This window comes from Papio anubis, chromosome 5 (assembly GCF_008728515.1).
Source record: "Papio anubis isolate 15944 chromosome 5, Panubis1.0, whole genome shotgun sequence".
Lineage (NCBI taxonomy): Eukaryota > Metazoa > Chordata > Mammalia > Primates > Cercopithecidae > Papio > Papio anubis.
The window spans coordinates 61,866,839-61,879,282 of NC_044980.1; the positions used below are offsets into that span (position 1 = coordinate 61,866,839).

Genomic DNA, 12,444 nt, shown 5'->3' on the forward strand with positions numbered 1-12,444 from the left:
GCTCGGGAACGACAGGACTCAGCAGAGTTGCTCCCTTGGCCCAATTGTGCCTTCGTTTATATCCCTACCTCAGTCATTGTGTCCCTCACTGGATGTGGCACCCTGGGAAAGACTCAGCCTTAGGCGAGATGACTTCTTGCAGCTGATGCCATCCCTGCAGGGACTGACAGCTGAAGGTTTCTGTGGACAGCACTCCCAGCAGCCCGGCAACAGGTCCTTCTTTGAAGGAGGGATCATGACAGGGCATCACCTTGTCCACTGCAGTATGAGATCTTGATGCTATAGAATTAGTGAACTTTGATATCTTAAGGTTTTATTATATTAAAAAATAGCTTGTTTATTAGGTGGTCAGTTGAATATCAAAGTTTAATGAGAAGCAATTTGCCTTTGTACTTTTTGTCTTCACTTAGACTCATAAGCTAATAGTAAATATAGCCACACTGGATAATTGTGAGACATGTTAGATTATTCTGAGATATGGAATTAACAACTGGTTTTACTATTTCATCTACAGGCACCGTGTTTTACCACATGGGTGCCATTTTTTGTTTTATTAAAGGAATTCCTAAGATGCGTAGTATAAGCTGTATCCCTTTAGGAATATAAACACACTGAAGTTGCACAACTATATACCACTAGGAAGGAAGATGAACCTACTATTGAAAGAGTAAAGAAGAATGCACAACAGTTGTATGCCTCTGTTTCATATTATACATAATGCCTACCTCAGCATCCCAGATGAATATTTGCTAGGCTAGAAAATGAATTTCAATTATGACACCTGTGCCATGGAAGACTCAGACCTTTTCAGTGATGTGTGGCAGACCGCAGGTGTATGATAAAAGTGTGAAATTACACTGTTAAACGTGTCCTAGATGTTGCTGTTTGTAGCTACCCTATTTTGTTTTATTTTGCAGTTTGTTAATTGTTTTCCAGATCTTATGCAAGCTCACACTACGTGCAGAATATAATTTCAATTTACAAACACTTTCTGAACTAGTATTGTATTGTAACTATGATGATTTTGTGGCATTCCACTTCTTGAGCTTTCTTTTTCAGTCCTATTCAGAGTGTTTCTGTGTTTGTGGGAATGTATGTGTGCATGTGTACTAATGACTGATTTTGTACTTTATTATCTAATATACTTTTCTTACAAAGGTTTCATAGTACTTTTGATGCAGCTGACTGTTTATAAATAAAAAGCTTATTTTCATTTCATGCTGTGGCAAGTTTAAAAGGGTAATTTGCTTTGCTTGCAGCCCTGGACGTTCTCCCGCCTGCTGTGACCATGAAATAATTATGATGAACCATGTCTACAAAGAAAGGTTCCCAAAGGTAATGAATTGAATTGAAGATGCCTAGCATCTAAACGAACAGGCAGCATAGGTTTAGAGTCTATAAGGTGGTTTTGTTATGGGAATTAAGGGTCCAATCTAGTAATGATTTGCATAAAACAGCTCCATAGTCTTCTTAGAAAGAGAAAATAACTTTAAAAAAAAATGTTAAGCTAACAACTGCTGAGAACTAGCTGTGCTCTCTGTATGCTGAGCTGACTCTAAAGTGAACCTGCCACTTGTGCACCACACATGGGGCAGGCCTGGTGAGGTGCCGTAGGGAGGGTCTACTTTGAAAGGCCTCTAGACTGTGCACTTTGTACCCATGTTGTGGTCCTACACCATATTGTTAAGTAGAGACTGTTTTTCTCCATTAGAAGCCTGTAGATTGGTGTGTCATGAGAGGTTTTTTTTTCCACATTACTTTTCTGTGATTTCCCATCTCTTTAGACATTGTATTTCTAACCCTATTAATTTAGAAGAAAAGGCACAGTTGTCGTGTTCTCCAGTTAGACTGGTAAAAGAGCATGAATTGAGAGAGCAACTGTGAAGAGTTGCTGCCAAGCCCTTGGCTGCAAGAACCTGCTCCCAGATGGTCCCATTAACTTACCTTGTTTCCACATCTTTCCCGCCAAAGCATTTCTGCACATTTGAGAAAAGGCCACTCTCCATGTTTTTCCTGATCCGCCCCCACAGCCTGTGTTGCCCTAAGCTGGAGAACAAATGAAAATCTTTGGTTTCATAAATCAAGAGTAGAGTACTTATTATTTGCAACTAACCCAGCATTGATGTCATTGATTAAAGCTGTTTTAGCTATTTATCACATGTAACTTGCTCACCAGGGAAACAGATACTGACTGTTACCTAGTTAATGCAGGTTAGGATATTAGAGGGGAGGAGGAGAGAGGAAGGAGAGGGAGTCTCCCTGCATATATAATTAATGTAAGTAAGGAAAATGGATTAGGCAGTGGGTGACCAGAGAGAATGAAATGAAAGTTGGAAAGGAAATTTTAGGTTTATTTTACCAAGGGAGTCCCCTGGGACTTTTGCATAGGATGAAGCTTTTTGGGAAAAGAAGATGATATAAGATGTGTGCTCCTGGCACATTAAAACCTAGCCAAAAAAGATACATTTTTAGCTTAAGTCATGGAACTCTAGCAACATCCTGATGTTTAAGTACAAAAACATAAAGAAATATTTGATATTTTGGACAATCCATCTGAAAGAGCCCAAGATCTTAAATGAAAGCATAACAATTCACAGATACAATTTGAGTTACTTGAAGAAGCTTACAGGGACCATTTTACATTTGATAGAACACAGAAAAGGGAGATTATCATTCTGAAATATTGATTTCACTTATGTATCCTCAGATCTTTATTTCACATGCTGAGGCTGCTGCTTTTTTTAAGCAACTTTTTAAGAACAGTTTTAGCTTCACAACAAAATTGAGCAGAAAGTACAAAGATTTCCCATGTACCTGGAAAGGCTATGTGTGAACACCCCCCACATGCATTAGGGTTCATTCACCCTTTGTGTTGTACAATCAGTGGGTTCGGACAAATGTCTGATGACGTGTATGTACCATTATTTTATCAGAAGTGAGGCTTCTTTTAAATTTGATTTCTAGAATCCCATTTAATGACTTGTGGAGGTCTCTGAAAATGCTATAAAAAATGTGATGGTCGAATTGTTTACATGTGTGTTTCCTCGTATTACATCTGTGTATGTATGTCTTCTCTATATAGGCTACAGCTCAGATGGAAGAACGTCTAAAGGAAATTATCACCAGCTACTCTCCTGACAATGTTCTACCCCTAGCAGATGGAGTGCTTAGTTTCACTCACCACCAGATTATTGAACTGGCTCGAGATTGCTTGGATAAATCCCACCAGGGCCTCATCACCTCACGATACTTCCTTGAATTACAGCACAAATTAGATAAGTTGCTACAGGAGGTAAGAACCATGCACCGTATAGTTTTCTGATTCATTTTGCTTTTCCCTGAAAAAAAATTCTTTTTTTTTTTTTTTTGCTTACAAGTTATAACCATGAAATGGAGTTCACATTCCAGAGAAGCAAAGAAGAAGGAAGAAAAAAAAAGAAACTCACCTGATTGCTACTTGCTATAAATTGATTCTGGTCATCATTTATAGTAATAGAAAATTAATGTAATAACCTTTACAGGAACCTTGGTACCCAACAATCTATGACTCTAGGATAAGTGGATTGTGAAGGATTTTGAAGCAGTGATTTCTTCCCCCTTTAACCATAAAGTTATAAATTGCCTGAGCGTATGTGTGTTATTTGATGATGCTATCTAGTTCTAATATCTGAAAAAGCTAAATGGAAAATTGCTGGCTTCTTCCAGGCTGTGTGTTCTATTAATTAACCTGCACGTGGTGCTGGGTAGTAAATGGCAACTTATATTTTCATTAGTGTCAGTTCTTTTTCTAACAAAATATCCAATTTCCAAAATGACAGATAAACACAGGTCCTGTCTAGGCCTAACACTTGCATGCCTAGCACCTGATAACACCCAGGACAGGAAGACAGTCTGTATGGGGGAATGGAATGCATGCATAATATTGCTCTTCTGACTGAAATTGACCAGCCACAGCCTACAATGAAACCTATTTAGCCTATGTGTTTGTATATATTGTGTTTCTGTATCTCACAAGGCACAAATTATGCCTGTGTAAACATAATTATAGACACTTTTCTCTAAAACATGAATATGTAAATAATTGCAGAAAACTGAAGGAAAATATTAGCATCCTAATTTTTGAGAACTCTAACTGTCCTTGCCCCTGCAGAATTTAGCTGGCCAGATAAGATCCTTCTCTGGCTGGCAGCTGCTACTTTTCTCCCCTTTGCCATCTAGGCCTTCTATACTCTTTCCCAATTTCTCACATTGCAACTGACTGCAGTCCACTGAAGCAGTCCCTTTCAGACTATCCTTAGGGGTGAACACATTGTTTTTGGGGTTTTTCTGTTAATTTCTTACTTGGCATGGACCTGTTCTCTCCCGTAAACTAAAAGGAAAATGAATTTTACAAGAAAATGATCATATACTTGAGTTTCCTGGCAATGTAAAATTGCTAAATGAGTTACATTACAATATAAAATTGCTGTAAGAGTTGCCACATGCTTACGCTTAAAATTGTAGTTAGATATCTCATCACACACAGGTAACAGTCATGGACGGGTCCCAGTCCACAGGCTGCCCTTTGACTGCTCTACACTAGAGTATAAAGTCTCTGTGGGCAGGGATATTATTTGCTTTGTTCACCTAGGATGGTGTGTGACACATAGAAGGACTTTAATATTTTTTGAGTGAATGGCTTCTGATACCCCTCAACTCACTGACATCCTCCTTATTGTCATATCCACTGGACATTTTACTGGAATATTACTGCATTCAGCAGTGTTAAAACCCTCCTTTTCTCTGTCTTCCTTTTAATTTATTATTTTTGGGACACCTCTGACCGTTTCTTCTCTACCTCTTCCAGGGGTTTCTCTTCCAACACCTGTTTTCTATAAGTTTTCCCACAATCACATCCTTAGTCTACTCCTCCTCCTTCTCTCCTAGTCATCTTGTTGGCTGTCTTGGATTAAAGACCTATAGACTCTAATGGCTTCAAATCCTTATCTCAGACCAGTAGTCATCTTTCACATTTCAGAATCATGGATCCACCTGCCTGCTGAATCTCTTTTTACTTGGACAGCCCACTGAAGCAGCAGTCCCAACCTATGTAAAACTAGACAGCATTTCCTCAATCACACATGCTTCTCCCACATTCTTTTCATCTATCATTGGCACCGCCATCTACCCAGTCAGCTGCTGGAACTCTGAGAATACTAGACTCCCTCTCTCCCTTTTTCAAGCAACCCATTAGACCTCATAGTTTACTTCCTCAATATTTCTACAACCCTTCTTTCCTGTTCTATAATCACTACCTGGCTCAGACCCTCATCCAGCTCAAACCCTCATGCTCACCAATCTGCCTCCCTCCAGTCTTAACTCTTCAAATTCATACTTTTATGCAGCTGCAAGAGTATCTATCTAAAACTCTTTATTGGCTCTATACTGCCCATAGGTATAAACCATAACATGGCCCGTTGCTGTGCCCTTCGTCTCAATGCATTTAGCCGTAATGAGTTGTACTGACTTCTGCAGTCTCACTTTACCAACAGACAGGGGGCTTTTTGAGGAACAGGAGTCATCTCTAATGCTCTGGTGCTGAATTCAGTGCCTGGTGTTTATCAGTTCCTCAGAAACCGTGGAAGTGGGGAAGGAAGAAAATAGATACGACTGCATACCAAAATATTCAGCCTATTAGGATGTATCAAGTAATCTAATTCTGCCATTGCTTTAATCAAATCAGAGTCCAGAAAATGCTGGAAACACTATGCATATTACTATTTATGAGAATATTTTGAAAGTATGTTTGCTAAATAGTGCACTTTTGAACAGAAGAGGCAGACACAGGAATTCTGTAGTCAGCCTCTGTGAGATACTCCTAATTCTGCAATTCTGTCCCAGGATATTACCATAGTTACCAGCTTAGTCCTGTGTTTTTCATTCCTTTATAGGCATGCCCTGAAAAGGGTAGGATTGCTATCCAAAGCTATTTACACTGAAATCCCCTACTTAATTTTGTTTCTGTGACAGACGCAGCAGATTGTTTCATGACAATTAAAATAAAATCTTAGGGTTTCACAGATCACGTGATGGGTCCTATTATTATTTTTAAAATGCTGATTTTTAAAGAAATTTCTTTTTTGGCCAGAGAAGCATGTATACTTGTGGCATAAAGGTCTTGTTGGGTATAAATAAGAATGGTTTCTTGTTTAGCTTTATAGATAAAGAGCTTCCTTCAGTCCTTTTGTAAAAATTCAAACTATTTGCCTAATCACATTTACAGTATTTTTCCAGAACATGGAGCTAATCCACTGCAGGGGGGCCTGCCCTTTTTAGATAGAGCCAAATTGTGGAACTTGCCTTGGTTTCCCCAGGATGCAGTTGTCAGTTCCCAACTGTGACATTCTGTGCTCTGTAGGCCTATCTCCCAGCCATTTTTCTCATTGCCTGTCTTTTCCATAACCCAAGTAAAATCCACGTAAGATTTCAGCAGCTTAATGCCTTTTTAAAGTCCTGAGGCCTAAGACAATTCCAGATGAATGCTTTTATGTCTCCATTCTTTTTGCACTTACAGAAGTTTAGCCAAAGACAATAAAATACATAGGAAGCGCTAACCTACTCTCAAATCTGGGTCATGGTTATGTTTTATAGTGGCCAACCCTTAAAATACAGACACAGCGTATCCGTTAGTGTTTCCCCTTTGGAGCTTGGTGGTAACAGCCAGGAACCAATTTCTCTTCACGGGCTAATTGTGTCTTTATTTTGTGTTGTTTTAACAGGGCTCCTTCTCCCCACTTAAGTTAGTAGATAAAATACTGTTTGAGTTAATGTAAATTATATGTTTTATCCTTGGCTATGACTGATAATTCTTAGAACTAAGAAGTTAGAATGAACTGTTTATGATTTTTGAAATTGAATTTATTTAATCTAAACTGACTTTTTTTAAGTTTATTAAGATAAAAAATTCTCATTTCTCTTTGAAGAGACAACCCAAAATGTATTTAGGCTTTTCAGATTTTCTTTATATTCCTGAATTTATAAAGCAAAAATTATTATAGTAAGAAGAAAGCTCTGTATCCTGCCCAAAGTGTTAACTAAGAAGTTAGGTGTTTTGTTTTTTTGTTTTTTGGTTTTTTTGCTTCATCTTTAAAGTTTTCTGTTTAGTTTGGTTGAGGATAAACCATAAAGAAGATGTAACCATATTTTTTGTCATTCACTGGATCTTCCAAAAATCTATTTTTGTTACAAAGCGAAAATTGGGAAGAAAATGTAAAGGCAGTTTCAATATTTGAGATGCATATATATGTGCATCGTTATATATGTCCTAGCATCCTTCCTGGGTACTAGGACCTGTTGTTATAGTTACTAGTTGGCTTTCTTCGAACACATTCTGTTCTACGATTATTCACCGATGGTCATTTTTCCTTTTATTTTAATGTCAAAAGCTAACTATTTTACTTTTGCCGGTATATGGTTTTTGTGCCTGTGTTTTGGAAAATGACTTTGGATTGGATGATTTAAATTCAGTAGACATATTACTTCTGAGTACAATCATTTTTTATAAATTTGATCTCTGCCAGTTCTTTTCATGTGGGTAGGGGATTGGTCCTTGTCATGGTAAAGCACCTTCAAGAATGACTGTAAATGTTTATTACCGTGTCTGTGAAATTATATTGTACCAGCATCACAATGAAATGGTATTTTTTAATCCTTAGAGGAAAGTAAATCATAAAAACCAAGATTAAGAAAGTCTAAAAGTGAACGTAACAGAGAAGTTTACATTAAAACCTCTAAACTTGTTTTGTGCCTGTCTTGATATAGATTTATCTGATTTTTTTCAAGAAAATATTATTGAAATTTTAAATGACTATTAACAAACAGCTTTTGCTCTCAGAATATTTATTGTGCTTGGGCAATATATAAAATAAAAATTTTAAAGATTTTAAGTTAAATTTTACTAAGTTAAGTGCCTAGGTATTATTTATTCAATGTGTGAAACTGAATTCACATTTATATACCCAGGTATAGGTTGAGCATTCAAATTCCAAAATGCTCCAGAATATGAAACTTTTTAAGCACCAACATGATAACACAAGTGGAAATTCTCTTACTTGACCTCATGTGATGAGTGCACAAAATTCTTTAAAAATATTGTATAAATTTACCTTCAGGTTATATGTATTAGGTGTACATGAAACACAAGTGAATTTTTGTGTTGAGACTTAGATCCCCTCCTCAAGATATCTCATTATGTATATACAAATATTCCACAATTTGAAAAAAATCCAAAAACTTGTGGTCCCAAGCATTTTGGATAAAGGATACTCAACTGGTATATACTTTATCCAGCTAACACTTGAAAAATGCATTGTACACTTTTTATGTGTGATAATATAATTAATTTATAGGCGAATCATATTGTATATGTGAAATATACTTCAAGAATGTGTTAAGTGTCCAGGATAAAAGCAGTCCTTCACTATATTAGTCATTTCTTATGTCTAAGATGTTCTTAACTGGAAAATCAAGGTTCTTGATCAGCTTCCCACTCTACTTGTACCGTGTGCTTAATGTGTCATAAACTTTTAATGTCTCCTTCATTCATGGTTCACATTAAGCGCCCTTTGATTTTTAGCACAGATAATATATCAGAGTTTTGCAATTAAGATTTAGCTAATAGAAAGATTTTGTAGATATAGGAGTTTAATAGTGTCGATTTATATACAGATAATGTCTGTTTATCAATCTTTTAACAGCATTTTCTAAATCACTTGATTTTTGAACATTTGCAGTGATCTAATTAGCCTGCTTTGCTAATTTTCTTTTCCATTTAATGAAACAACTCTGCATCATCACTCTCTTTATTGCTTTTTCCTAGGCTCATGATCGTTCAGAAAGTGGAGAACTGGCATTTATTAAACAACTAGTTCGAAAGATTCTAATTGTTATTGCCCGCCCTGCTCGGTTATTAGAGTGCCTGGTAAGTTGCCCCTCGATGTGACTACATTATTTATTGTTAACTGGGAAAGCAGTTACCATCAGAAAGCTCCAGCTTCATTTGGTTTCCAACACCAGAGCTAAATGGAAAAAGTCAAAGGGAATTACAAGTTGTGAATGTTTATGACGTCGATATGTGACTTGTCCTTTCTGATTTTAAAGAGACTTCTAGATTTTTGCTCTACTAAATGATAGTCATACGATATTCTAGGCAAACTTGAAGTAGAATCATAAAATAATGTGCTTGACCTTTTCTCAGCATAATTACTTTATGTCACAGCTAATTTAAAACTCTTGCTGTACCTCACTTTTTTGGAGTTGCCAAGATGCAGAGAAGGAATAGAGATAAATGCAGGGATAAATAGTAACCTGTGATTTATAATTATTCTTTGTTTTAAAATGTGGCAAGTTAGAAAATAAGATGCTAACCATCCCATTTGGGAAAATACAGTAGAGCCTCATGCAGACCTGAAAGAATGAGACTTCTAGAGATGATTAGTTCATTTTAACAATTATATGTTTTTGGCTGGGCGTGGTGGCTCACGCCTGTAATCCCAGCACTTTGGGAGGCTGAGGCAGGCAGATCACCTGAGGTCAGGAGTTCCGGACCAGCCTGGCCAACATGGTGACACTCCGTCTCTACTAAAAATACAAAAATTAGCCAGGTGTGGTGGCGCACGCCTGTAATCCCAGCTACTTGGGAGGCTGAGGCAGGAGAATTACTTGAACCCAGGAGATGGAGGTTGCAGTGAGCTGAGATCACGCCACTGCACTCCAGCATGAGCGACAGAACAAGACTCTGTCTCAAAAAGTAAAAATAAATAAAATTAAAAATAAATACAATTATATATTTTTGGCCAGTTATCATTTTCCTGTTGAGAAGTTTTTGTTTTATGGAATTTTGATTTGAGGTTTCAGTTAAAACTGTGAACAAATATTAAGCTGTGAACATAAGAATTATTTTAAGGATCTACTAATATAGCATCAAAACTCACTTTTAAGTTCCACTGGCTATTAAAGTAATTATAACACCACATACAATACAGCTTTTCAGAAATACACACATACATACCTACATAATACACATATGGTTTCAGTACTTTGGTCTTGCCTTTATTTTAACTATCATCCATAATAATTTATAATAGTGAAATATTCACAGCACCAAAAATATATACTAGTGCCTTGTCAGACACAGAGGGAAAATCTTGAGGAGAAAGGTAAGGAGTTGGGAGGTGTAGGGAAGGGCTTTCTATCAATGGTGAGGACCCTTAGAATCATAGAATCAAACACACCATTTGGCATTGAGTGTCTCTGGAAGGCTAAAAGGAAAAAAACTTGGATACTTCAGCGAGAACTGGGTGACTGGTAAATCCAGGTAGAAGGGTTAGTTAACTTTTTACTGCCTCTCCTGTTGTAGCTTTTGAATTACGGACCACATGTTTGTACTTCCCACAATTGTTTAATTTAGGGGAAAGTTTCATTCAGCGTTAAAACTTGTTTTTCTGGACAATAGATATGCTAAGAGCAGATCTTGCTTTAAAGGAGGAAATCAACTTTTTACAGTAATCACTCATAATCAGAAGAGAAAAAGTATAGCTTCTCAAAGATAGAAACAAGTGAACTTAGAAGTAGCTTGGAAATATTGCTGCTTTCAAAGTAGTCTTTAAAGCTTAGATGAAACTGGAGTTTCATAGTATTAGGGGATGCTTCCCCCAAGCTATCATCTTATCCCTATAGGCTCTGTCAGTCATTGTAGTAGGTGTGTATGTAAAAGACTCTGAGTATTTACATTGGTTTAACTTTACTCCATTTACAGCAAGTTTTGTTTTTTTTTTTTTTAAATGACCTTTAGAAACTCCAGAAAAAATCCAGGAAATATAACTGAAATTAATAACTGGGCTTAGGCAATAAGCATAATTGTTTACAACACATAAATCCATGGCATCCCTTTGGGCATAGAGGAAAAACCAAACTTGGTTTCTCCTGCTGTGCTCTCACAACATGATTCTGACACCAGTTATGTGGGAGCCCCACACAACAAGCAAGCAATCAGTTCTGCAGCAGATGCCAGCTGGGTGTCCTCCAATTCCATTCCAACACTGTCTACCAGAGATAGCATCAGATCCCACCAGTTGAGGGGTCAATTCCACAAGAGTGCCCCTACTTCCAATGTCAGTTGCGAGCTCCAGATGGTTTGCCTGTGCCTCTCACCGTCTTGCTGTAAACCGAGGTTCCTATGACCCCCTCTCTGAGTTTCATTAGTTTGCTAGAGTGGTTCACAGGACTCAGGGAAACACTGAAGTTGACCAATTTATTATGAAATACATTAAAAACTCTACAGATGATGAGATGCATAGGGTAAAGCATGAGGAAAGGAGTGCAAAGCTCCTTGGCTGCACTGCCTTCCAGGAAACTCCACCCGTTCAGCTATCCGGAAGCTCCCCAAATGCGGTCCTTTTGGGTTTTTATGGAAGCTTCATTACATAGGCATGTTTGATGACATCATTGGCCATTCATGATCCACTTAACCTTCAGCTCCTCTCTGAAGTGGAAGTGAGGATGGGGCTGCAACTCCCAACCCTCTCATCATATGATAGGCTCCCCTGACAACCAGCCCTCTTCCAGAGGCTGCCCAGAAGTGCCCAGCCACCCGTCAACTCACTAGAATACAGAAAGCCACTTATTACTTTGGAGATTCCAAGGGTTTCAGGAGTGGTATTTCAGAAAACAGGGATGAAGACGAAACATACATTTGATAGTATCACAGCATCCATCTAGAGTGTGGTGATCCTGAAGATATTTATTACACACTAGAAGCAACAGGCAGCCACATATACACAACAAATTAAATAGATAGGAAAATATATTCTCAAAGTTTTATAAGAGACAGAGGCTTTAATTTCCCATTTTTCTTTCTTGGTCTTTATGTGAATAGTGGTAACTTAATTTTATAGTTAACTAATAAAAAATGGTAACTTTGAAGTTTTTCTTTCTAATGTTTTTGGATACTTCTATATTAAGAGAGTTTCCTGCAGCATTTTTGAGTAAGTGCATTCTAACATTCCTTTTGTTGCTGGTTGAGTGGAGAGAGAAATTGAATCTCAAATCTTCTGGATGGAAATTCCCAGATTTTACAACTTTGCCAGAAAGGCACAATTAAAAATCAGACCTGTTCATTTCCGATGAGCGAGATCTTAAGTGGAGCGTAGTACCTTCGTATTTACATTACAAGCAAATTGGAAATGATCATTATCTTTGGGTTACATGTGCATAAATGTGTTGGCTTAGAATATGAATAGGCTTCAAATATGAAGTGAGAATTACATACTTTTAAAATCCATTTGCCTCCTTTTTGCATAAGTAACTTACAGCCATGTATATCCAGCAGTTTTATTGTGAATGGGATTTATGTAATAAAACCTCAGACAATTTTGGCTCAAAGAAGTATCCATCTGTGTTTGTCTT

At 37.3% G+C, this 12,444-nt stretch overlaps 1 protein-coding gene across 15 annotated transcripts in view; it reads left to right on the plus strand.

The window, feature by feature from the left end:
- Positions 1–12,444, plus strand: part of MAST4 (microtubule associated serine/threonine kinase family member 4) — a 576,418-nt gene that overhangs the window by 505,973 nt on the left and 58,001 nt on the right. For all 15 annotated transcript variants that reach the window (XM_017959600.3, XM_017959601.3, XM_017959602.3 and 12 more), the window contains 3 exons: positions 1,260–1,335; positions 3,083–3,292; positions 8,858–8,959. In XM_017959600.3, the coding sequence (XP_017815089.2) occupies positions 1,260–1,335; positions 3,083–3,292; positions 8,858–8,959 (388 nt within the window). The remainder of the gene's footprint in view (positions 1–1,259; positions 1,336–3,082; positions 3,293–8,857; positions 8,960–12,444) is intronic.